Source organism: Mesoplodon bidens, assembly GCF_964165515.1.
Source record: "Mesoplodon bidens genome assembly, chromosome: X".
Classification (NCBI taxonomy): Eukaryota; Metazoa; Chordata; class Mammalia; order Artiodactyla; family Ziphiidae; genus Mesoplodon; species Mesoplodon bidens.
The window spans coordinates 133,975,626-134,002,398 of record NC_138163.1 but is presented as its reverse complement, the minus strand read 5'-3'; the positions used below and the strand labels follow the sequence as shown (position 1 = coordinate 134,002,398).

The 26,773-nt window shown below is 48.1% G+C and overlaps 1 protein-coding gene across 3 annotated transcripts in view; it reads left to right on the top strand.

Moving 5' to 3' along the window:
• Nucleotides 1-24,738, top strand: part of CLCN4 (chloride voltage-gated channel 4) — an 80,226-nt gene extending 55,488 nt beyond the window's left edge. For all 3 annotated transcript variants that reach the window (XM_081221952.1, XM_081221951.1, XM_081221950.1), the window contains 7 exons: nt 5,110-5,316; nt 5,425-5,505; nt 6,486-7,031; nt 8,842-9,028; nt 9,728-10,126; nt 17,294-17,510; nt 24,165-24,738. In XM_081221952.1, the coding sequence (XP_081078078.1) occupies nt 5,110-5,316; nt 5,425-5,505; nt 6,486-7,031; nt 8,842-9,028; nt 9,728-10,126; nt 17,294-17,510; nt 24,165-24,255 (1,728 nt within the window). In that variant the 3' untranslated portion in view covers nt 24,256-24,738. The remainder of the gene's footprint in view (nt 1-5,109; nt 5,317-5,424; nt 5,506-6,485; nt 7,032-8,841; nt 9,029-9,727; nt 10,127-17,293; nt 17,511-24,164) is intronic.
• Nucleotides 24,739-26,773: the final 2,035 nt, after the last annotated feature.

Genomic DNA, 26,773 nt, shown 5'->3' with positions numbered 1-26,773 from the left:
CCTGTGTGCATTTTGTGTATCCCTGCACGGTTCGATTCGCAGCTGCAGTTTTCCGCCTTGTGGTTCTCCCAGATGAAATTGTGCAGAAACAGATGCGAAATTGGCATTATGCTCAAGTTCTGCCCTGACGCATGAATCACACTGGAACAAACGTGGCTTTTCCAAACAAGTGTTGAGGCAGAACTGACTGCGTTTTATTGGATATCGAAGACCGAAGGCACCCGGGACACTAAAAAGAACAGATTACTGTTGGCATCTCGGTTTCTGATCGCAATGCCCAACAGCAGGCGCTTTTGGACTCAAGCCGCCTATCAAAATAAGGAGATGGCCAGTGGGGGAACTGGTGGGAAATTTAAAGCAGCCATAAAAGATGTGGGGGGCAATCCCATCTTCCCCTTCCAAGAACCAGAGATGCGTGGCTCAGCTCGTAGACAGACAGGGAACTCTATCTGGGAGGGGCTGGCTGGACCTGGTCTCTGTCCAAAGCGGGCATCTTTATTTGTGACAGCTGAACTCAGAAGGAATAAACTACTGAGTTGAGCATTGTTTCCCGTGTGACAAAGTGCAAGGAACACACCGATGTGGATAAAACTCAAAAAACGGTATCACGTGACAAAAGTAAGTTGCAGAAGAATATCTAAATAAAGTATGAATCTATTTCTCTAGAGTCCCTAGAACAGCCAAAATGAAACAAGCATACTGTTCAGTGATACACATATGTGCTAAAGCTATAAAGAAAGGCAAGGGAATGATTGGAGGCGGGGAGGAGGAAGGTTCCACTGAGGAAGCAAACACAGGGCTTTCAAAGGTACCTGCTCTTCTGTCCTAAACTTGGTAGTAGGTACACAGTAGTGGGTACATGAACATGCTTTCAGCCATATAGAATATGTAACAGCTTCATGTCTCCATTTATAAAAGAGTTCACAATAATCTTTTCAAGTAGCAGGAGCACAATGGAGATTTTATAATTAAGCTTTGGCTATTATGACTCAGTAGTAGAAAATTTTGCCTGTTATTATAGTAGAGCTTGAAATTCCTAACCGAAGGGTGCAATACCTACCCCAGTTCTTGGAGGAGAGGCGCAGAGTGAAAAGTAAGTGCAAATAAGTAGTTCCTGGATATAAAGAATGTCCTTCCAGTTAAAACCCAACGGACCGGGGCTTCCCTGGTGGCGCAGTGGTTGGGAGTCCGCCTGCCAATGCGGGGAACGCGGGTTCGTGCCCCAGTCCGGGAGGATCCCACATGCCGCGGAGCGGCTGGGCCCGTGAGCCATGGCCACTGAGCCTGCGCGTCCGGAGCCTGTGCTCCGCAACGGGAGAGGCCACAACGGTGAGAGGCCCGCGTACCGCAAAAAAAAAAAAAAAACCAACGGACCATGCAAACAGCTCTACTCAGTTTGAGATACAGGGCTGTTCTTCACTTCAGGAAAGACACTAAATGAGATGTTTAGAAAATACCCTTCCCATGTAGGAGGTGATCTGCCCGTAATCTGTTCCTGGTGTGCAGTGTCGGAACAAACTTTGAACGCAGTGCACTTCTGCACAGTTTAAAAATCACTCATCCTTTATAATGTTTGCTTCTGAAATATTTAGATTACTTCGGGTGACAATGCTACTGACCAGGGTTCTTGACCTCCTTAATCAATAGAAATTGATCAGAGGCCAGGCAAGAAAGTCAGGCAAGGCTTTATTGGGGCCCAAGCTGCAGCAGGGCGGGGAGGGAGAACAAGTACCAGGTGCCCTTGCTGGCCTACTTGCTGGGGGGCAGGGCGAGCTGGTTCCTGATATGCGGTGAGGGGAGGGGTGTGTCCAGGGGTCCGGCCGGAGGGGAGGCTTAGGGGGTCTGCCCACCCCTTTGGTGGTGTTGAGTGCAGGGGGCATGTGCAGTGCCCTGGTTTTGCTCCAGGCTCTTCAGAAGTGTCAGTGGGGCTTTTTGGTCTCTTTGTATCTTGTTGTCCAGAATTTGCCCCAAATGGGCATGCATGCAGTTACTTTTAGTCCCTTATAGTTTCTTTGTATTTTGTTGCTAGATGTTTGTCCAGGTGCAAGCATTGCAGCACTGCAGCAAAGGGTCCCAGGTCCCAGCCAGTGTCAAAAATTCCTTTGAAACATTTAAAAAAATACAAATTTAGAGACCATTTTTTTTCTGTGTAATAAATGCTCTTGTATTAGCTCTACAAAGCACATTTAAAAGTGCACACTAGTTCTTGGGCTTCAGAACTTAGAGCAAACTGGGCAAGGATGACTCTACTACTGTCTGCTTCATTCATAAAACCACTGTGGACCGTATAAGAAATCATGTCCTCCTAGGGACTTCCCTGGTGGTGCAGTGGTTAAGAATCTACCTGCCAATGCAGGGGACACGGGTTCGAGCCCAGGTCCGGGAAGATCCCACATGCTGCAGAACAACTAAGCCCGTGCGCCACAACTAGTGAGCCTGTGCTCTAGAGCCCATGAGCCACAACTACTGAGCCTGCATGCCACAACTACTGAAGCCCCTGAGCCTAGAGCCCGTGCTCCGCAACAAGAGAAGCCACTGCAATGAGGAGCCCGCGCACTGCAACAAAGAGTAGCCCCTCTCGCCGCAGCTAGAGAAAGCCCACGTGCAGCAACGAAGACCCAATGCAGCCAAATAAATAAATAAATAAAATTAAAGAAAAAAAAGAAATCATGTCCTCCTAGAACTTGCTTTGAGTTGATGTTTCAGTTCTATACAATGTGAACTCTCTCACAAATATTTGTTTGCCAGAGAGGTTTTAAAGTTACCGCCATCAAGTCACAAATGTGCTGCAATACATCGCCTTAAAGCCCTGCTTGATTCAGTCTCTGTTGATCCAAATTAAAGCAAGTGATTGGATTTTGGCATCTACTGGGAATGAATTTGCCTTCTTTAGTCCCTAATTTGATCATGACAATTTTATAAAGTCATTTTAGAGAATTACAAAATACCTCTTACATTGTTCAATTCACCACATGTCATGGCTGGCAAAGGCTCAGCTAATTTAGATGCTTGTAATTTTCTAAATGGTATTACGCTCTTCAACTGTACCCTGGGGTCCAAATCCACATTAACTAGCTGACAAAAAATTACAGATAATTTTATTCCAGGCAACACGAAAGGGCAGGATTGTGGCAGGCATACTAACACGTCCCTTAAATAAAGGGATCTGAGATCCCCAGAGCACAGGCTCAAATAGGCCCGCTAGCACTAGTTAAAGACCAGTGTAACCACCGCTAGTTTGTCTGCGTTTATAGTTAAAGGCTAGTTCAAGAAATACCATCTGATTGTAGAGCTGGAAGCCCTCACTCGTGTCCTCTAGGAAGGATCTTAGTGAGTTCTTTCGAATGGATGCCCACACGCTCGCTCCCTGTTGGTCTTTCTCCTTGAATTAAGAAACAGATCTCTATCAAGAATTCCTGAGATGGAAATGGTCCAGTCACAGCCCTGTAAAATTGCTAGGACTAGTTCACTTCATGACCCTCTCCAAATCATCACAGGTGACATGATGCCAAAGAGTGCTTCAGGACCGCCCTTAAATATTGAGTAATTAGGAATACCTGTACTGCTCTTCTCAGGACGAGAGCAGTGCTTCTCTACCTGGACTGCATTTTAGAATCACCTGGGGAGGCTGTAAACCTCCTATGCCCAGGATACACCTCAGACCAGTTACATCAGATCTCGGGGCCCTCCCTGGTGCCTAATTCTCCAGGTGATGCCACAGAGCGCTGCTGGAGAAGGACTGTAATAGCTATTTGAGAAACTGATTTTGGCACCCACTAGGAGGCTCTTTGACGTTATGAAAACATCCTGATGGTGACAGGAGCTGAGACTGTCCCATTATGTATTATACAATGGGAAAACGGATATTGACCATGAATTTCATTAGCTGCCTCACTCAGTGTCTAATAAATCTCTGATTACAGGCTTGTAAATTGCTAGCTGGGGAGTAAACATTCACTCCATTTCAGCCAGTCGGCGGGAGAGGTTGAAGGTAAAATGTTTCTTACCCATTGGTGATGCTTCCGTATCCAGAAGAACGCTGTTTTGGGGGAAGAGGACTCCAGTAGATGAAGTTAATCACTGAGATTGGCACCCCGTTGAATTCTAAAAGCGTTATGCAAATTCACGTGCACCTTTAGGGAGAAAGCCATTATTTGGCATTTACAAAACGTCACAGGTCTGAAAGTGGAGCACGAGGCAGCTCTACCTGTAGTCAAAGTGCTTTTCAATACAAGAGGGCAAGATTCAACGGAAGGGAAGGGGTTGCCATGGATTCAGATACCCTTACATCCCCCAGAGGTTGAGCATCTTTATTAGAATGTTGAGCATCTTCTTTTTCCAATATTGTATTAAGAATATTTTCAAACATACAGGAAAGTCGAAAGAATTGGACAGTAAACACCCATATACCCCTGGCCTGCATCAGGGGTTGGCAGACTTTTCTGATAAAGGGCAGAGAGAGTCAATATTTGGGGCTTTGTGGGTCAAGAGGCAAAATTGAGGAACTGTTCTCACTAAAAGGCTAGTAGCCTTGTTTACATGTTACATTTAAAAACATTAAAAGCACTCTTAGCTCGTGTGTCATACCCAACAGGTCGTGGACTGGATTTGGCCCATGGGCCATAGTTTGCTGACCCTGATCTGAAGTTCAATTGATACTTTGTTGTATTTGCTTTGTCACATAGCCAGCCAGATGTCCCTTTATCTTGGCCATCTTTCAGTAGTGAAAAATTAACCGTTAAAATCAATAGATACACATATCTTTTCAGCACAACAGAGGGTAAAATGTGCAAGATAAAATGCCATAAATAAAATGAGACTCTGATAATTACTTATTCAGTCCTCGTTATGATCTCTCATTACTCTTGGAATTATTAAGATTTACTATGCATTGAAATTGTTTCAGGGTTCCATTAATATATAAAATTAGGCGCTAATATAAATTCTCAATATAAAAGTATAGCGGAATTGACAACTAAAGCAGCCTCTCTTCCATATGATTTAGTGCATCTCCGTTTGAAAGATGCTTCTCAGAGGAGGGAGAGGTTACTTTCCTAGCCGTGGTGCTGAGGCGGCTCACTCCCCATCGTTCTCCATCCTGTGTTTCAGATAAAGACCATCTTGAGCGGCTTCATCATCAGGGGCTACTTGGGCAAGTGGACCCTGCTGATCAAGACTGTCACCCTGGTGCTGGTGGTGTCCTCGGGCCTGAGCCTTGGCAAGGAAGGGCCGCTGGTGCACGTGGCCTGCTGCTGCGGCAACTTCTTCAGCAGCCTCTTCTCCAAGTACAGCAAGAACGAGGGCAAGAGGCGCGAGGTGAGCAGGTGCAGGACGGAGCGCCCCCCCCCACCCTCGCCAGGCTCACCAGTACCCGCTGATCTGCCGCCAAGGCCTCAGGCTGACGGCGAGCTCTTTGCTTCGCAGGTGCTGTCAGCCGCGGCCGCTGCTGGGGTCTCTGTCGCCTTTGGTGCTCCGATCGGGGGTGTGCTTTTCAGTCTGGAAGAGGTGAGCTTGGGCTCTGGAGGGCCCCGTGGTTCTGAGCACCGAGGAACGCAGCGGGGGTCGGGGCGGCAGGAGGCTTCCCTCTGTAGCCCTCTGAGGACTAGACGTGAAGGAGGGTTGAGAGATTCCTGCAGCTCATTTAGGAGCCACAGTGTTCGCCGTGAAATCCGTGTTTCCAAGTCCTGTTGAAAAATTGCCAGTGTGATCTCTGGGGGGAGATTTGCAGTCTCCTCTCTCTTTTTCATAAACAACATAATGAAGCATTTTTGTGTTTTGCAACCCAAATGGATCTAGTCCAGCAGTTGGCCCACGTTGTCTGTAAAGGGCCAGGTAGCAAATATTTTAGGCTTTGCGGGTCTCAGGGCTCGGTCGCAACCAGTGGGCTCTGCCCTTGTAGTGTGGAGGGCGCCGCAGACAACACGCACGTGCGCAGTGTGGCTGCCTTCCAACAAGACCTTCCCTATGGATGCTGAAGTTTGAATTTTATATCATTACCACTTGTCACTAAGTCTTGTCCTTTTGAATATTTCACATGTCACAAGATAATTCTCTCTTCCCCCAGCCATTTAAAAATGTACAAACCATTCTTAACTCATGTGCCCTCCAGATACATTTGCTGGGCCAGGGGTTTCAACCCATGATCTGTTGTCTGGAGAATCAAATCAGAGGTTTCTTTTCTTTTAGGAGGGTCTCTGTGCTATAAACAGAATTATGATGAAGTATTCTCATTTCTCCTAAAAAATAGCTCAAACACACCTTGACTAGTATCCGTTCCAATTTTAGACATAGAGTCCTTTAAGTATCTTCGTTAGTGCATTTGGGCCATCCTCACACCTAGGCTGAGGAAGTGAGTACCGCCCATCTTTGGTCTTGAGTGTGACTTTGTGGCCTATGCCAACAGGTGGCTGCTGGTCAGGGGCTGGGGCTCTGGGAGGCTCTTTGTTCTGCCAGTCTCTGATTTTCCACCTGTTCGTTGGTTGCAGGTCAGCTACTACTTTCCCTTAAAGACCTTGTGGCGGTCCTTTTTTGCGGCCCTGGTGGCAGCCTTCACGCTGCGATCCATCAATCCCTTTGGGAACAGCCGCCTCGTCCTCTTCTACGTGGAATATCACACGCCCTGGTACATGGCCGAGCTCTTCCCCTTCATCCTGCTTGGGGTCTTCGGGGGCTTGTGGGGAACCCTCTTCATCCGCTGCAACATCGCCTGGTGCAGGAGGCGCAAAACCACCAAGCTGGGGAAGTACCCGGTGCTGGAGGTCATCGCGGTGACCGCCATCACTGCCATCGTCGCCTACCCCAACCCCTACACGCGCCGCAGCACGAGCGAGCTCATATCCGAGCTCTTCAATGACTGTGGGGCCCTCGAGTCCTCCCAGCTCTGTGACTACATCAATGACCCCAACATGACGCGGCCCGTGGACGACATCCCTGACCGCCCGGCCGGGGTTGGGGTTTACACGGCCATGTGGCAGCTGGCCCTGGCGCTGATCTTCAAAATCGTCATTACCATATTTACCTTTGGCATGAAGGTAAGTGAAGGGGAGAGGGAAGGTGTCAGGGGAGGGAGGCAACCTCTGTCATTCTGGGGATAGCACCCTAGTCCCCAGAATAAGATTGTGACGAGAGGGAAAGGGGAGGTGACCTTTACTGAGCGTTCTCATGAGCAGGGCACTTGACATTCTTTTAATCAACAAGAAACAGCGCTTTTGATAAACAGCAAGCCTATGGAATAGACATTTAGAACCCCATTTTACAAGTGAAGAAGCTAAGGCTTGGAGTATATCATTCATATGGAGACATGTACAGCTTGATGAACTCTCACAAAACATACACACTTGTGTGACCAGCACCCAGGACCAGGAGCAGAATACTGGGAACCCTCCAGAACCCCCTTGTATTCCATGACTGTTCCTTTTTGTGGTATTCTTACGAATTAAAAAAAAAAAAAAGTCTAGGGACTTCCCTGGTGGTCCGGTGGTTGAGAATCCGCCTTCCAATGCAGGCGACGCGGGTTCAATCCCTAGTGGTAACTAAGATCCCACGTGCCGAGGGGCAACTAAGCCCACCTGCCACAGACTACAGAGCCCACGTGATCTGGAGCCCCCATGCCACAACTAGAGAGAAGCCTGCGCGCAGCAACGAAAGATCCCACGTACCGCAACTAAGACACGACACAGCCTAAATAAATAAATATTTTTGAAAAGTCTAAGAAGCTGTGTACTTGGGTGCAGTGGTCAAACACAAACCTGAATTTTTGCCTTAAGAACTAGGAAGGATGAACGTTATTAAATAGGTGACTGTCTCTGATGCAAAGGGATTTATTTTCTTCTGGTGCCTGCTGGGAGAAGTCTGCTTTGAAGTTACAGGGGATTAAATGATGGGGGCGATAAGGGGTGCTCAGAAAGGAAAGATTTCCTCAGTAATGTCTCACACTCTGGAAATCACACCCGAGGATCCAAACTTAACTTGAATTTGGGTAAAGATCCACTTGCATCCTCAGATTGATGACAGCCGGGGGGCGGGGGTGGGGTAGGGGTGACATAAATGCAGCTCCCAGTCGGGATCGGTGGTCACATGCAGTCTCCACGAAGAGAGTCAAGTCTGTTCTATAGCACATGTCTGATCACTAGAGAAATGAACATGTTTTTCACACAGCAAAGTATAAAATACGCTCTTACCAAGGCCTTTCAGTTTCCATGGTCTGTTTCTTTGCTGCATCTAGCCTGGCTTGAAAATATTCAGAATGCTTTTGGGAAAATGGACTTCGTTAGGAAGACGGACCTGCCCCCCATCTCTCTCTGACAGGTGTTTGGCCACTGTACATACAAGAGGGCAGTCAGCCCGTGCCAAGGTTTTTGGAAGATGCAGGGCAACTACACTGATGCTTTTAGCTTCTTTCTTTGACCTGTGAACAGTTGAAGGCCTTGCTTTTCCATTTTCATGCTGTGGCTTGACATTTAATTTTAAAAGCTAATCTGAATGACACGTGAGGGGAGAGAGAAAGTGGTGAGTATCTCAAGTGACAGATGTGCAGTTTGAATGTCATTTGCAGTGGGGCTTATCATTCTTTAATCCACAGCAGGCAAACTAGGCCAGCTTTTGAAGGCGAGGAAATGAAAGTGTAAATTGCATTTTCTCCAAGTCACGGTAGCTAGGACCAAGCAGGTGAAATCACTGGTCCCATGGTTTCCCAGGTGACCCATGTTTTGAAGCGTTGCCCCTCCTTTGAAGACCGAAGCAAAGTGCAAGCTTGTTGAGGGGGGCCTGAGTTTCCCGGCCGCGGGGCGGCGGGAATGGGGCCCCCTTCCCTCATGCTTCTTTCCCCTGCGCTCCCCGCAGATCCCGTCTGGTCTCTTCATCCCCAGCATGGCTGTGGGGGCCATGGCAGGCAGGATGGTGGGAATTGGCGTGGAGCAACTGGCTTACCATCACCACGACTGGATCATCTTCAGGAATTGGTGCAGGCCCGGAGCAGACTGCGTCACCCCAGGGCTGTATGCCATGGTGGGAGCTGCCGCCTGCCTAGGTACCGTGTGTGTGTGTGTGTGTGTGTGTGTGTGTGTGTGTGTGTGTGTGTGTGTGTGTGTGTGTGTGTGTGTGTGTGTGTGTGTGTGTGTGTGTGTGTGTGTGTGTGTGTGTGTGTGTGTGTGTGTGTGTGTGTGTGTGTGTGTGTGTGTGTGTGTGTGTGTGTGTGTGTGTGTGTGTGTGTGTGTGTGTGTGTGTGTGTGTGTGTGTGTGTGTGTGTGTGTGTGTGTGTGTGTGTGTGTGTGTGTGTGTGTGTGTGTGTGTGTGTGTGTGTGTGTGTGTGGCTGATGGGGTCTCCACCATCTTGCAGCTGTACCATCTACAATAGCGGATAGTCTCTACAATTTGCCAGCTCGAGGGGTTCTGGTAGAGAGTGAAGTTTGCTGAGTCAGAAACCTGCAAAGCCCAAGTAGGCTCCACTCACCAAAAAGCAAGGCGTGTGGTCCTGGGTGAATAGACAACTCGCTGTCCCTCATGGGAGAAGAGCCCGTCAGGGAGATGTGACTTACGGCTCCTGATGCTGGGCTGTGTTTACCGAGCCTGGCCTCTGTCTCAGAGGTCCGAGCCTGGGCACCGTGTTGGACTGTCTCAGTAGAACAGGTGCCGGGAGGGTAGAGCCGGCTTCTCGGTTTCCACAGTTCATGTCCTCTTGCGGGTGTGGTGTCGAGTCCTGCAATTTCATTCCTCCCTTTGGTTGCAGGTGGAGTTACCAGGATGACGGTGTCGTTGGTGGTCATCATGTTTGAATTGACGGGTGGCCTCGAGTACATCGTGCCCCTGATGGCGGCAGCCGTGACCAGCAAGTGGGTGGCTGACGCCTTTGGAAAGGAAGGCATCTACGAGGCCCACATCCACTTAAATGGGTACCCGTTCCTGGACGTGAAGGACGAGTTCACCCACCGCACGCTGGCCACCGACGTCATGCGGCCACGGCGGGGGGAGCCGCCGCTGTCCGTGCTCACCCAGGGCAGCATGACCGTCGAGGACGTGGAGATGCTCATCAAGGAGACCGACTACAACGGCTTCCCCGTGGTCGTCTCCAGGGACTCGGAGCGCCTCATCGGGTTCGCCCAGAGGAGGGAGCTGATTCTTGCCATAAGTGAGTAAAGCAGGGAGGCTCCCGTTTCACGGAGACGAATGGCACCTCTGTGCCCAGACATTCTCAAAGAGGTTCGAGAGAGTGGACGAGGGTCAGAGGGCTTCAGCCCAGGGTCTCTCACACGTTAATGCTTATTCGGTTCACCTGGGCGTCTGGCCAGACTGCAGCAGGTCTGGGGTGGGACCCGAGACCCTGCATTTCTCCCGAGCTCCCTCTCAGTGCTGCTGCTGCCGCCCCCAAGTCACAGCGTGAGGGACAGTGTCTTGTCGGAGGCATTCTTGGCTGGACACCGACCACCACGTTTGCAAGCAGCCCCCTGGGTCCCTCCCGCTAGGACAGACGCGCTCCGCCTCTTAGGGACTTACTGGGCAAAACTCAGCAGGAAGCGGTGGGCTGGCCGGGTCAGCTACTCACAGAGACAGACTTCCAGGCAGGCTGACCAACTCAGATGCTGAGCCCTTGGCCTCAGACGCCCCCCTCGGCGCCGCTCAAGCCCTTCACTTCGCGACGATGTCCGGTGCCATCAGTTCGAGGCCCACATGGGTCCAGTCAGTTCCGTGGGATGCTTTTCCTCCTCGTGCGCTAACTGGATCAGCCGGGCCGAGGGGCAGGCTGCCTAGTTGGGAGAGCAGAGAGGGGATGATGCCCAGCTGGATGTTCCCGACACGGGCGGCTCAGAGAAGCCCGGGGCTCCCGTTGGCCCAGGGGTGAGCGCCTTGGAAGGGGAGCGGGAGGTAGGAGGATTCCACAGACAGAGGCCCGGGTGTGAGTCTTTGGAGGCCCAGGAGGGAGGGGCGGCAGGCCTTAGCGGGCTCCCCCAGGGTGGTCCCTCCGGACCTCCTGATGCAGCGGGGGCAGGGAGCCGCAGAGCGCAGCCACGGCGCGTGGTCAACGCTAATGCCCTCCGGCTCAGCACCCCTGCATCTCACGGTACGCTGGGGCCCATGTCATGGCTCATGTGCCCTTGATGGCTGTACTTCCACGACACTTGTGAAGTTTGCCAGGGGGACTTTTTCAGGTATGATGGTCGAATGCCCCACTGGGAACACACCTTAGCTTATCCCTGCCCTTTGCTAACTATTTCTTAGGCTCTCCCTTTGAATTTCTAAAACCTCTTCGCTATGTTAAAGAGCTTGTAAAATGTTTTTAAAGTATCTTCATTAAAGGCTTTATAAAAATAAGTTTAAATAAGCTATAGAGCCTCTAATTTTAGCTTGTTGCTCAAACATATTTACCTCCCCCAAAGCAACAGTTGATTTTATATTTTAGACACGAAAGTACATTTGTGCTTTAAGTGCTCCATGGTGCTTCTCTTTATTATACATCCTGTCGCTTAACAGGTAGGTGCCTTTGGGCATGACCATTGCCTTACAAATAAGGAGATTTTTTTTTTAAAAGCTGTATAGTACGGTTGGGTTTGTTTTAAATTAATGTAATCAGCAGGCTTTAAACATTTATTCAATCCTTAACATCTTTTAAGCAAAGGTTGAAATTTAAACACTCCAGTAATAAATGTCACGGAATCCATTACCTATTGTGTAGCTCCAGGCACACCTGCTAAGAGAGAGCTTACTAATTTTGCTGAAACCCATTACTGTAATCAAGTGGGAAGCAGTAATTGTCATCAGCCGGTTAGAGAAGAAATGTAAGCTTGCCACCCCAGTGCCCTCCTAGCCGCTGTGTTTGGAATGTCTGAAGAGGCAGCACGCGGTGTAAATAATACCTTTATGCTTTCCATGACACCGATAAGAGTGTGGAAGCTGCCACTTACATGGTTTGCGGGAAAGCAAGGAGTGTTTGGCTGTGAGCAGTGACAAAAGCTGTTTTCCTGCTCCGTGGATCTAGAAAAGTCCTGTACCGCGGTGGAGAAATTCATTACCTGTATTTGCAGACTTAGACGCCCTTTTGCGAATATAGAAATAGGACATAAGCATTTAGCTAGTAATGATCCCATGCTAGTTTCCCTTTTAGGGGACTCAGGAGCAGAGATTTTACATAGATCCAAGATAAGAAAAGAGTAGTAAATGAGACGAAGATTTTTTTCTCACGTGTCATGTTTAAAAAGGTATCAGCTGCTCCCGTGAAGCTGAAAATGTCTTATTTTCAGTCTATCTCTGGAATGCCGAACCATAGCTGTTGTCTTTGTCTTTGAGAGCCATTAGTCGCAGCACCTCGGAAACGTGGCCCTTTCAACGTCACGTACTCACACGTAGGGCCATATGTGGCCCTTGTTCAGGTTCCTGGTAGATGGGACTTTACCTCTTGGTGCTCTCTGCAGACACGAGGCGCTTTCATGCTCAGCAGGCTCAGGCTCTTGTAGTCTTGAGTTCCACGGTTAAGTGAGGCTGGATCCAGAGGGGACTCAGTGGGAAGCCACAAAGATGATTAAAGGGATGGAAACTTAGAGTCACAGGCCAGAGTTAAGGGAATGCTCATTTTTTTTGCCTGGTGGATGATTTGCTGATGATTCCCCAGCATGTGGAAGAGGCCCACTTGCAGAAAGGGATCTATGTCCAGAACTGAACAACAAGATGCGTGTCAGATCTGTTGGACGGGTTCTTTAGGGATAAAGAGGTTTCTTCCTGGGAGAGCTGTTTGTTAATGATTGGGATAGGCCGTGGAGAACAGTGGTGTCATGTGCTGCTGGGGATGAAAAAATACATGCAGAGGGACTTCTCCATGCCTTATAAACTATAGCTTGTCAGAAAATCATCTGCTTTTTCCTCTAAATAGTTTTTACTTTTTTACCACATCACCTTTGTACTGACCACCACTATAGTTGCTTCTAATTTTCCATTTTAACCTTTCTTGTCAATTACGTCTGTTTTATGGAAGCATTTTTTTAAGCTTTGCTGTCTGGCATCTGCCTAAGCTTTTTTAAAATTAAAAAAGATTTTTTTTATTTTTATTTTTTTTTACTGAAGTAGAGTGGATTTCCATTGTTGTGTTCATTTCTGCTGTACAGCAAAGTGATTCAGTTATGCATATAGATATATTCATTCCTTTTTATATTCTCTTCCATTATGGTTTATCACAGGATATTGAATATAGTTCCCTGTGCTATACAGTAGGACCGTGTTGTTTATCTATGGAAGCATTTTTTTTTCTTTTTTTAAAAAATTTATTTATTTATTTTTGGCTGTGTTGGGTCTTCGTTGCTGCGCACGGGCTTTCTCTGGTTGCGATGAGTGGGGGCTACTCTTCGTTGCGGTGCGCTGGCTTCTCATTGCGGTGGCTTCTCTTGTTGTGGAGCATGGGCTCTAGGCACGCAGGCTCAGTAGTTGTGGCACGTGGGATCAGTAGTTGTGGCTCGCAGGCTCTAGAGCTCAGGCTTAGTTGTTGTGGCGCATGGGCTCAGTTGCTCTGCGGCATGTGGGATCTTCCCGGACCAGGGCTTGAACCCTTGTCCCCTGCATTGGCAGGCGGATTCTTTTTTTTTTTCTTTTTTTCTTTTTGCGGTATGCGGGCCTCTCACTGTTGTGGCCTCTCCCGTTGCGGAGCACAGGCTCCGGATGCGCAGGCCCAGCGGCCATGGCTCACGGGCCCAGCCGCTCCGCGGCATATGGGATCCTCCCAGACCGGGGCACGAACCCGTATCCCCTGCATCGGCAGGCGGACTCTCAACCACTGCGCCACCAGGGAGGCCCGGCAGGCGGATTCTTAACCACTGTGTCACCAGGGAAGTCCCTATGGAAGCATTTTTAACGAACAGGATGATGGCGTATTACCTCCCTAAAAACATGATTAGAGTTTCTCAACCTTAACGCCATTAACACTGGGGCTGGATCATACTTTGTTGAGAGGGGCTGTCCTGTGCATTGTAGGATCATCCCTGGTCTCTACCCACTAGAGGCCAGTAGCAACCCCATCCCCCCAGTTATGAGACCCCAAAATGTCTCTGGATATTGCCAGATGTCCCGTAAGCGTGGAGGCAGAATTACTCCCAGTTGAGAACCATTGCTCTAAAGCCATTGTAATCACTTACTGGATACGTGATTATTTCCAGTCTTTTAAAATTTCTTGGCCTATCATAGCTTGTGGAATTCACTTTATCAACACTTTCCTCATTACCCTCCCTGCATCTGGCATTATGATTGTACTGCTGCTGGCAAGTGGACTGTCACGTTGAATGACCTTAACAGGCGCTCGTAAAAGGTACATCATTTTTCAGGAGCTGCAGCCACTGATAGTAGTTGTGGTAGGATAGAACAGCAGACCCCGAATACTAACAACAATTTTAGAAAGCCTAGGGGCTAACAAAAATTTAGACGTAACAAAAATGATCTTTACAACAAAAATGAAGTTTATTACATTTTTTTAATGTAAAAGTAATACTCAGAATGTTGGGGAAATCAGAAGCAAAAGGGAAAATTAAAAAGGTGCCCACGTTTTCAACACCGTAGAAGGCTCTGGTTAATATTTAGTGCTTTTCTTATCTTTTAGGCCTTTTACACATGTAATGTTGGGCTATCCTTTTTTTGGGGGGGGGCTTCTTTTCTAACACAGGTTCCCATGAGTCCCTGGGGTCTGGGAGCCTATACTCTCATAGCACTGGATCATGCCCTGGGTGAGGGCTTGGTTCACCCTTTCGTACAGGAAATATTTCGTGTAGCATCCACCGTGTGCTGGTGCTGTCCTGGGAGCTGGGAGGACAGGGATGACAGCAGCCAGGCTCTGCCCTCTGTGAACTTACATGCTGGAGTTTGTTGCAGGCATTTTGGTGACAGATGATTTCTTGTCCCAAGTGGAAGTAGATGGTTCCCCCAGTAGAGAGATGAGGAGAGCTTTCTTGCTGATGCTTCCATTCACCAGCTTTTGGCTGTGCGTCGTACCTCCAACCCCAAAGTTCAGTCAAGGCTTTAAGATAGGTCTTTATAATAGAGCTCCAAAGTGGCCTCACAGAGAGCCCTTCTGGAGAGAGCCACAGCTGCTACTCTTGGAGTACCAAGGAGCAGTGCTCAGGTCTCCGGCTCTGACCCCAGCTGTTGCCTTTGATTCTTGTTTGGCCGTGGATAGCTCAGGGCTTTCCCTCCTGATGCCTCCTTTGTGAGGTACGCCCTGTTCTACGTGACGGGCAGAGCCAAGGACACTGACGTTCAGTAGACCTCCCCACTCGTTCATCCACTTGTTGGTTGATTGACGCATGTGTGCACTTGGCAAATACCCGTTTTGTGTCTGCTGTATTCTCGGCACTGTCCAGGCACTGGGGATGCAGTGCTGAGCAAGAATTCACGGAGCTAGGTGCTGTTAGAATCAGGGCTTCTAACCCAATCAGTAGATTCAGAGGCAATAGAAGCTTGTTATTCATTTCACCAAGTGAATTGACAGTTGGCTAGGTTGTACTTGGTTTTATGAGGGGACTCAGCAAATCCATGGGGTCAGTTCTTTTCTTGTTTAGAAAAATTTATTTATTTAATTTATTTATTTTTGGCTGCGTTGGGTCTTCATTGCTGCACGCGGGCTTTCTCTAGTTGCAGTGAGCAGGGGTTACTCTTCGTTGCGGAGCACAGGCTCTAGGCACACGGGCTCAGTAGTTGTGGCTCACGGGCCCTAGAGCACAGGCCCAGTAGTTGTGGCGCACGGGCTTAGCTGCTCCGTGGCATGTGGGATCTTCCCAGACCAGGGCTCGAACCCGTGTCCCCTGCATTGGCAGGTGGAGTCTTAACCACTGTGCCACCAGGGAAGCCCATGTGATCAGTTCTTGATTGGCTTTTGTGGCTTGATCCAATCCTGATGTTCAACTGGATTGTTGAAATAGATGGGATTCCTGTTACATGGGACTTGTAGAGAATCAGTCGGTCTATGAAAATGAGCGATAAGTGTGTGTTGACTGTTGCCGCCCACCTTAGCATTTCAGGACAGAACCATCTCGATTTAGTAGAGAAATGCACAGTGTGTATTGTGTGGCATCTACGTCTGAAAACATGTTGTGCATCAGTGTCATCTGGTATTTGTGGTTGAATTGTACTCCATCTGATGTAACTCGATTGAACCTGACCCACATACTGTGCAGGCATTTGCCCAGCGGGCCCTCTGTTCCCCTTTTAAACAGAGACCCTTTTTCAAACTCAGTCTGACCCCGAATGCTGCCAGTTTTCCATTAGAGTACGCTGTTGCAATAAATAGCTTTAGAGCCAGCAGTTAGAATTTTATTTTTCAAAGAACAATATAGGTGAATAGTAGTCTTTGAGAAGGCAAAAAAAAAAAATGTATTATAGAAACCAGGATCCATTTTAAGGCAAGCCTTGCTGTACATTTTCCCTAACCTTTTCCCATGAACCAAAAGAAAGATTAAAATTCCAACAGAAGGAAAATCGCCTTGGAGAAATATCTTGAGACCGATGGATTTATTTCATGTGTGACTTAAAATAGCCTAGGTTTCTAGTACTGCGTAAAGCTGTATTTCTAATGAGTTCCTGTTACCCTACTTTTCTTCAGCTTTCTTTCACGTGGGCCTGCCTACAGATAGAAATAGGCTAATTGTTACCATAACAGTTTTACTATCTTTCTTTGAGAAATCCACAAAATGGCCCATATTTAAGACAGGCGATCCAAGGGGTGGGGGGGAATGCAGCTTTTCTAGGATTATTTCTTTGGTCCCAAAGGTCGTCGTTAGACTGAGCTGCTTTTCTGGGCTGTGAGCCTAGGATGGTCCTCTTGGTTTCTTGTTCCTTTCAGGATTTATAATGCCAACTGGGCCAGTTATACGTTAGTTTGTTAAAAAAAAAAATGTATTAAGGTCATTGGGCAGCTAAGTGAGGTTCCTTTTCACGTCAAACCTCAGCCGCTGATGAGGTGAAGGTGTGTCAGGAAAGCAAGGGTGGCAGGCCCTGGGCCACCTGGGTGCCCTGGCGTGCAGGCAGAAGCAGTGCATTTCCCTAAAGGAAGTAGCCTGGTCAGGCCCGCGTTGCATGACTTTGGCAGTGAATGATCAGGTCACAGCAGGGGGGTCTCGCACAGCATTAGCTTGAGAGAGAGAGATGCCAATTTCACAGATGTTTGGACAAAGCTTCTCGTTAAGAATGTAGAGTCTGCCTTCTGCGCCCCTCCCCTGTGGGATCCTAGGCTGCTGGGTGGGGGAGTCGTGTGTTGCTGTGGGATGGGATGGGGGGAAGGGACTCCGCAAGGGAGTCTCATGGGGCTCACTGTCCTGCTCGCCCATTCCAGAGAACGCCAGACAGAGGCAGGAGGGCATCGTGAGCGACTCGGTCATGTACTTCACCGAGGAGCCCCCTGAGCTGCCAGCCAGCAGCCCGCAGCCCCTGAAGCTGCGGCGCGTCCTGAACCTCAGCCCTTTCACCGTCACGGACCACACCCCCATGGAGACGGTGGTGGACATCTTCCGGAAGCTGGGGCTCCGCCAGTGCCTGGTGACGCGGAGCGGGTGAGTGGCGGGACCCTGGGGGGAACAAGGTGAAGGGGACGCGGGCTCAGCCCTTGGGGGACTGGCGGGGACCGGGGCGGGGTGGGTGGGTGGCAGTGCTCGGAAGAGATGTCAGTAGGTGAGCCCGGGAGGAGGCGTTGCCAGCGAGCTTGGGACTCAGGCTTCCAGGTGGGGCTGCTGTCTCCGCCCTGAGGTTGAAGGCGGAGCCCCGAGGGGAGGAGCCCACGGGGCGGGGCTTTGGCTGCTTTTCCAGTGCCCTGGCTCTGGGAGAAGGTTTGGTCCCTCCTTCTGTGACGTTGCGATGTGACGACACATTCCTCCACATCACGGCGCTCTGCAGAAACGAGCAACAAGGAAGGATCTCAGGGCTGATGAGAAAAGTAGGGTTAGGCGCACGACGCTCGAACACTTCATCAGAGACAGATCCAAAAAAAAAAGAGATGGGGATCTCATAAAAACGGTCAGACATTTGCACACATTAAATGGTTGAGAGGTGTATCAAAAAGGCAGTTTATTGTCCCTTCCCCTTGAGAAAGCCCCGCAGTTGGCTTGTGGAAGCGGGCCTCGCGAGGGCTGCGGCTAAGTATTCCCACGCCCCTGGGTGCGCCCGGCCGGGGCATTTTTCTCTGTCCCCCTGGACTTTGCTGTGGATGAAATCACCCGTGAGCACACGTGAGGTTCACAGTATGCTCGGATTACTCTCTAACACATCGGTCGGTTCGAAACAACTTCACGTGTTCAAACGTTATCGCAGAGCCGAGAGGTTGGTGGCCCGTGGCATCGTCTCCGCCGCAGCCATAATTGCTTTCGCTCTGTGTATCACGAACCAGGAAACCAGCACTGCAGAGATCAAAGGTTCGTGGTGATGTGAGAGGTGCAGTGCTCCGTGGGCCGTGCTTTGGGCTCCGGGGCTCTCCCTAAATTCCAGGGCCTCAGAAGCTTGGGTGGAGCGAGAGATTGGCTCGGTCCAGGTAGCCCGGAACCTAGGATTCTCTGCCCAGTTGATTCCTTTATGGGCTGGGGGGTGGGAGGTGGGGTATGGGCTGTGGAGACATTGGTGCCAGGCTTTCTTCCTGCCGCCCTGCTCATGGCTCTACAAGGAGCTGAATTTGCACGTGACCCAGAGGACTCTCAGCCGATGGGACGAGTGTCTTTCTTAGCTCTGACTGCAGCTGCGGTATTTCTTGCACATGGAGAGGGGCAATCAATAAGGAACAAATAAATAAGTGTTTGAGGCTAGAGGTCATTTCTGCTGGTGGTTTTTAAAGGAACTCAGTGGTTCTCAAACTTGAGCAGGCGTCAGAATCCCCCAGAGGAGTAAACCTCTAGGTTAAACCCAGAGTGCCGGGCCCCCCTGCAGCTACTGATCCCTCCGACCTGGGAGGGGGCCCGAGAATGTGTATTTCTAACCAGCTCCCGGGGGTTGCTGCTGGTTGGGGTCCCCACTTTGCAAACTGCTGAAGCCCACCGATGAACCTGAATTTCCAGCGCTCGGCAGAAATACCACCGTGATCACCCGTGTCGTCTCAAGTGTATAGCAGTTTCTCTTTTCCTTTAAAATAATAATCCAATGTCAGTTATCATTGGAATCTCCAGTTCTGGCAGGAAATGCTGCCCTCAATGCCCGCTCACACCTCACGGAGCCCTGTGAGGTTTTCCTGTGAAGATATGGGTGTCGAAATTGGCTCCGAATGTTCTGCGAGAAAACAATCGCACCCTCTCTCTCGCTCTACATATTTTAAACAAACACAGATGCTGATACATTAGTGCTGGCAAGAGATCCTTGTTTGCGGGGCCTTTCATCTTCTCGGGCTTTGAGCCAGGGCAGGCACGGCTCAAGCCAGCTCGCATTTTTGATGTATTCCGTCGCCATGTGCCTTCCCTGCTCTAGGCCGAGCACTTGAGCTCGTACCGTTGACTCGCGTTGTCTGCAGGATTTCTCAGGGCCTGGGCTCCCAGGTGATCGTGAAAGCAGACCAGGAGCCAGGGAAGTCTTTGTCTCCCTAAGGCCGGAGTCTAGGAAGCCTCCAGTGGCCAAGAGTGAATTTGGGATTTTCTCCACAGAGGATCTAGAAAGAAAAAGCGAGCAGGGGAGATGGTGTCAGCTTCCACCAAGCCCTGCTAGGTGGGCCTTGGGGGCCTGGGCGGCGTGGCCTTCTCACAAGAGCCCAGCTGCTCTAATCTGAATTATGTTCATGGTCATAGATGGACTGTTTATCATTCCCCAGATTCACTTGAACTGCTACCCAAAGGGGCTGGAAGTTTAAACACTTGATTTATATCAAGTAGGACACTTCATACCACTAACAAACCCCGCTGGATTTAATGCTGCCTCCTGTTGGGAGGATGTTCAACTTTCTGTTTTTCTGATACTTATTGTCGCAGGCCAGGCACAATTTATGCCAGAACCCAAGGCAGCCCCTGAATTCATATTTCCCCAGAGAGCCATTATAACCAGCTTGACTTTCAGACATAGTTACCAAGCTTTAAGATGGGGTTGTCAGGACTGCATGTGCCTGACTTTTTGATACTATCTCCAGGATGACTGTAAGGGAACAAAACCCAGGCTTTATAGATATGGGAGGGGTGTCTGTGTTAAGTCGTTTTTTCTCAAAGCAGCATTGGTTTCATCAGCATCTTACTGAGCATCTATGTGAGGGAGAACTGGAGGTGGCTCAAAAAGCGTTTAAAAAAACAAAAAATCAAGGAGCTTGTCATCTACCGAGGAACATGGACGTCATCCAATTTGAGTGGTGTTCCCCAGGTGTTCTGGAGGGCAGTGTCCTCAGCCAGGCTTTCAAGTAGAAAAGAAATGTCCGAAAGAACAAAAGAGCCTTTTAAGCTGAGGGAGCGTCTGCCAGTTGGTGGCCGCCAGCCACGGAACTCCTCCCACCGCGGATGAGAAGGTGCTTCACCCTTTCACGTGCTTCCACTTCTCTGAAGATCGCAGCTTTCTTAGTGGTGTATTATAGGCGTAAGCTGCTTGCCTTCTAACTATTCCTTTTTGATTTTAAAGGGAGTTGAAGGACCGTTATGGACTGAACTGTGTCCCCCCCGCCCCATCCCCGAATTCATATGTTGAAGCTCCAGCCTCCAATATGACTGTCTTTGGAGGTGGGGTCTTTAAGGAGGTAGTTAAGGTTAAATGAGGTCATAAAAGTGGGGCCCTAATCTGATAGGACTGGTGTCCTTAAAAGAAGAGGAGGGGCTTCCCTGGTGGCGCAGTGGTTGAGAGTCCGCCTGCCGATGCAGGGGACACGGGTTCGTGCCCCGGTCCGGGAAGATCCCACATGCCGCGGAGCGGCTGGGCCCGTGAGCCATGGCCGCTGAGCCTGCGCGTCCGGAGCCTGTGCTCCGCAGTGGGAGGTGCCACAACAGTGAGAGGCCCGCGTACCGCAGAAAAAAAAAAAAAAAGAGGAGACACCAGGGATGCTTGCACAGAGAAAAAGGCCGTGTGAGGACACAGCAAAAGGGTGGTGTCTGCAAGCCCAGGAGAGAGGCCTCTGGAGAAACCAAACCTGCCAGCACCTTGATCTTGGCCTTCCAGCCTCCAGAACTGGGAGAACATACATTTCTGTTGTTAAGCCACCTACCTAGTCTGTGGTGCTTTGTTACCGCAGACCAAGCTAACTCCATCAGGACGCAGACTCAGCTTGGCAGGTTTAGTATAATAGCATCTTGTTTTACGGGGCATCTTCGATTTTACTGTTCTTTTAATAAATTTCAGAAATGTGTTTAAAGTGATCTGTGAGCACTGTTAAAGTCAAGTAGCTCTAAACAGCTGGAAGGAACAATTCCTGGCTCTGTCCACCTTCACCACCCACCCCCTTTCAGGCAACCACTTTCTTCCCCCTAAGAATTTTGTGTTCTCGAATTCATAGATTTTATTTTTCAAGCAGTTTAAGGTTTACAGCATAATTGAGCAGAATGTAGAGAGTTCCCTCTCTGGTCCTCTCTCTGTTGCCCTTACTGTCAAGTCTTACATTTGTGTGTTATATTTGTTGGCGTTGATGAGCCAGTATTGAGATGTTATCATAAACTACGATCCATCGTTTACATTAGGATTCGCTCTTGGTGTTGTACATCCTATGGGTTTGGACAAATGTATAATGACATGTATCCACCATTGTAGTTTCATCAGGAATAGTTTCACAGCCCTTAGAGTCCTCTGTGCTCTGCCTATTGGTCCCTCTCTCCCCTAACCTCCTGGCAACCCCTGATCCTCTCACTGTCTCCATCATTTTGCCTTTTCCAGAATGTCTTAGAGTTGGAATCGCACAGTGTGTAGCCTTCTCAGATGGCTACACTTTTCACTTAGTGATGTGCATTTCAGGTTCCTCCATGCCTTTTCCTGGCCTGATGGCTCCTTTCTTTTTAGGGCCGAGTAATATTCCATTGTCTGGACGGACCAGTTTGTATATTCACTCACCTACTGAAGGACATCTTGGTTGCTTCCAAGTTTTGCCAATTATGTATGACGCATACGTCTTCTAAGACTAAGGACATTCTTTTACATAACTACTGAGCCATAATGACACAAAATTAATGGTAACTCAGTATATCACTCAATACCTAGTTCATGTCAAATTTCAGTCCAGAGTTCCTTCAAGGTTCAGACATCGCATTTGGTTGTTTTGCCTCTTTTGTTTTTTATCTAGAACGGCTCCCTGCCTTTTTTGTTTGATATTTATGACACAGATTTTTTTTCTTTTTTTTTTTAAGAATCCAGACCAGTAGTCCCACATTCTGAATTTGATTGACTGCTTCCTCATGGTTTGATTTGGTTTAAGTAGTTTCGAGTTTCGGGCAGTGTTCCAATGTAGATGATGTCATAATGTCAGCTTCTCTGACTTTGTTGGTGATAAGCTCCATCACTGAGATGAGGGGGGGATGGCCAGAGCCCTCTGTAGTAAAGGGACATTTTTCTCTTTGTACGTAATCTGTGGAGGGATACTTTGAGACCATGTGAATTTTCTGTTGTCCAGCAACCATTTACCTGATGGTTTTGGAATCCATCGATAATTATTGGCTAAACTAATTATTACATTGGGGGTTGCAAAATGTTGATTTTCTAATTCTTTTGTGCTTGCTACATTTTTTCCCCATCTTTTTTTTTTTTTTTTGATTATCATGTTAGTCATGGTCCTTTCTTTCAGTGTTTTGTCATCTGTATTGTCATTATTCTTTTTGTTTAGCATGCTTTTAAAGGCCCTTTTTGCTATTTTCCTATCACCTGAAGATGCTCCTATAAGATGGAGGGGCGGAGGTAGTATCTGCTCTCTCCCCCGGTGTGATAGATGGGAAAACTAACAGAAGAAATCAGTCGCTTTTTCGAGGTTAAGATCCAGTGTGGTCAGGGACAAGGAAGTGAGAATTCTGGCTGACAGTTTCACTAACCAGGGTCCCTTTCACCAGCTGTCACTGACTGGAGTACTGCTCCGTGTACTTGCGGCCCCTCTTCATGTTCACTTCCTATTAGTAAGAGATGAGTTTCATAGTTTGGCTTTAATTAAATAAATGACAGTGTATTACAGTTGTGTTTTCTGATTTTTTTTGGTATATCATCATTTTACCCAGATACAGAGTAGAAACCTGCCATTTCAGTAGCCGTACAGTATTCCAGAGTGAGACTGCCATCCTTTACTTCTCTATTCTCCTCTTCTTGGGGATGATGGAGACATGGTGAGCAGCGTTTTGCAAACTAATTTGGCGATGGAACTTCTTTTCTCTGAAGAACTTGCGAACATCCCCGTCTTTCAAACCTTTCACTTTCCCCAGGGAGCATGATTTGACCCCAGCAGGTGGTTATTTAAGTATTTAATAAAATCGAGAGTGAGGCATGATCCAGGGGCCCTGTTTACGATGTAGTGTTTGTGAATGGTGCTCCCTGGAGTTGGGCAGTATACAGTATAGGTGGCCCTATACCAGGGTCCCTGGGAAGTGGCATCGTTTTTGTAAGTTGAAAGCCATGGAATTTTGGAAGAGCAGGTAATTTACATATATGGTCAGAGATGAATGTCAAACTTTACCCTTCCAGTAAAGATAGATTTAACATAGAACCAATTGTTATCTTGTACTTAAAATTTCTTATGCTTAAAACGCCTCACACTTGGAATTTCTGCGGTGCGGTCAAGTTTTGACAATGGCTTTTGTAAGCCCTTTTTAATTGATTATAGTCTTGAAATTTAGGGGAGCATATTAGTCATCGTAGGCTTACTGCCGTAATAAACAAGCCTGTAATCTCAGTGGCTGAACACAATAAAGGTTAATTTTTCTCCCACGTCACTCACATCCAGTGTGAGTTGCAGCAGGTGTGAGCTTTGCACCACACAGCCATTCCAGAACCCAGGTCTTTGAATCTGGTGGCTCCTGGTTCAGTCCTCTGTGACCTCAGGGTCCTTCACTGGCTCCTCTATCTTGGGCTGGCAGATGAGGAGAGAGAGGAAATGTGCAGGTGACTCGGGACGGGTATCTCTCACCTCCACCCACACGCCATTGGCCAGAGCTCACTCAGTTGGACCCACCCATCTGCAAGGGAGGCTGGGAAATGTTGTCTCTCCGTGTGCCCAGGTGGAAAGGGCGCTGGGGATTAGGGACAGGCATGAGTCAGTATTGCAAGGCTGACCTCTTTTCTCTATTTTGTTTCTTCTCCAGGAGACTTCTTGGCATCATCACGAAAAAGGATGTTCTGAGACATATGGCCCAGATGGCAAACCAAGACCCTGAATCCATCATGTTTAATTAGAAACAAGATGGCAGTTTCTTTGAGAAAAACACAACTGTGTCATTTGAAAAGAAATAAACAAATGATATGTCATCCTAATGAACGGTCATACACTGGGGGCAGCAGAAACAAAAGCTTTGTTTAAAAGGAAGGGAAGAAGAATGAAACTTAAAAAAAAATACATTGGCGAGTAGGCATTTTATAGCTTTAAGCCCTTTTGAGTTTCAAGCTATGTTATGAGTTTAGTAATTGTTGTGGGGGCACGTGGGTGGGTGTAAACAATATGGTTTGTACAAGGACATGGAAGACAATTGCTGAGTCGAGAGGCATTTGCCCCTTCTGTTGAAGGCTGGTGTTTGTGAAGCTTTGAGCCTGAAAGGCCAAGGGGTATTGGCGTGTCAGTGTCCTTATTTATTGGTTCCTGAGGTTTGGCTGCTATGTTACTGAATCAGACTAAAGATATTTGCACTTACTTTGTTGGAAAATAAAAATTAAATGTGAGTATGCTGCGAGTATGCTAGTGGGTTCATTCGTGACCAGCCGTTGCTGGCTTCTGTTCTCAGCCTGTTATTTTGCTTATCCATTGCTTTCTGAACCAACATTGGGTCACCTGTCATGTTGAGTATAAAGAAATCATTTCTGTATGCAAGACCAGCGTCTTGGGACTGCGCAATGAACTGTTGGAGCATTTAGTGCTGCACTGTTTCCTGCCACGAAAAGGGATTCATGCTTATTTTGAGGGTATACATACCCATCATTGATTTGCATCCCTATCGCATTTGCTTCATTTATTTGTTGCTGTTGCCTGTGCATTCTTAAATATTGATCAGTCTAGTGCTTTCCAAGGGCCATGTCCTATATTCTGCCAGCTTGCCGTAGTGGCTGAATTTCCAAATAGCATATACTAGAGTCAAACAGGCTATCCAGTGTTACTACTTACTTTTCCTCTCAGATCCTATTAAATATGGCTGCCGAGAGGGTGAGGCAGACGAGTTCTCTGTGGGAACTCCTCCAAATGGGTTGCAAGAGAAATGCTAAATTGATTCTAAATCTGTTCCATTCTCTTCTCTGTAGGATCCAGAACATCCAGCTTTAATGTGTAAGCATGCACTTTCATATGAGCAATCAAAGCGCAGAAGGACAGAGTAAAATTTGACACAGGCAATTTGAGCATTGGGTGTCTCTGAACTGAACGAACGTTATGATACGTGTATTCTTTTAGTCAGGACTTCTGTCTTGTCCATGGGAAGGAAGTTGTATTTCTTAGGTCCACTGGATGATCTCTGTAAGACTGATCCCCCTTGCCCTTTCACTTTTGTCTTTGTTCTTCCCTTTTCACTGAGTCATCCTCATCCTTTTCATTCTTATCATTGGATATTGATGTATCAGGTGTGCATTTGTCTGCAAGTAATAGAAAACTGAACACACAACAAAGAGCTGCCTAAGAAACCTGGAGGTGGGCACTCAGGACTGTCTCCATAGTATCGTCGACGACTCACAGTCTTTGATAGTTTTTTCCTACCATCCTTACCCTTTCTCCTTTGGGTGACTGCCTTGTAGTCACAAGATGGTCACTGAGCCGCCAGGTCCGGTATCTGCTTTCTAAGCAGAAAGAGAGAGGCAGAGACAAATGACAAGGCACATTGTCTGTGTCGGGAAGGCAAAGCTTTCCCCGAGATGCTCGGCTTTCCTCCACTGGCTACACTTCTGTCGCGCGGCGCCCCCAGCTGCGTGTGAGTCTGGGAAGGAAAATATTTAGCTACGTAGGCATATTACGCTGAATGAGATTGAGATTCTCTGAGTAAGGAAGGGGGATTGCTCCTTGGGAGGGGGATGTTGTCTGCTCTGTTGGCTGCTGTCATCGTGTCCCTGTCATTGTCCTTCTCTTTCTCACTGACCCCCTCCAAACACTCTCCTGTGACCTTACAGTTCCCCACCCCTCCTCTTGGCCTTGACGTAGAACTCCCAGTCAGATGCCATCGTTTCTTAGCCCTAATAAAAATGTTCATTCTGGATAAAAACCTATCTATAAGAGGGTTTCCATGAAACTTCTAGTGGATACAAGAAAATATACGGATATGTTTAACCTGACTGAAAACTTAAAGGAGTTTAAGTCAGATCACGCTGACAAGTTATGGAAAATACGTTTCTGTAATTAATTGGCCTCGTCCCAAATAATATCAGATAGCCACTTCGGGGTGGAAAGGTCAGTCTATACTAGAGAATGTAATCTTTGGTTCTGTAAGAGAATGAAATTTGTTGTCTCACTCACAGCACCTATGTACTGAGTAACGGATCCTAACATTTTGTCGCTATTGAGGTTTCCATGGAACAGCGCGAGTGAAGCTGGATTCTCCTGGACTTTCAGTCCTAAAAAGTCTTAATGTACTTCCCTTCTTAACTCCCATGTAGGCTCTTGAAAGAGTCTTAGTCGTAGCCTGGATTTTTATAATCCAGGACACCCTGCTAGCCGAAACAAGGAGCCTCAGAAGGGAACATGCAACAGTGAACAGCCAGCCAAAGGTCAGTAAAACCACAG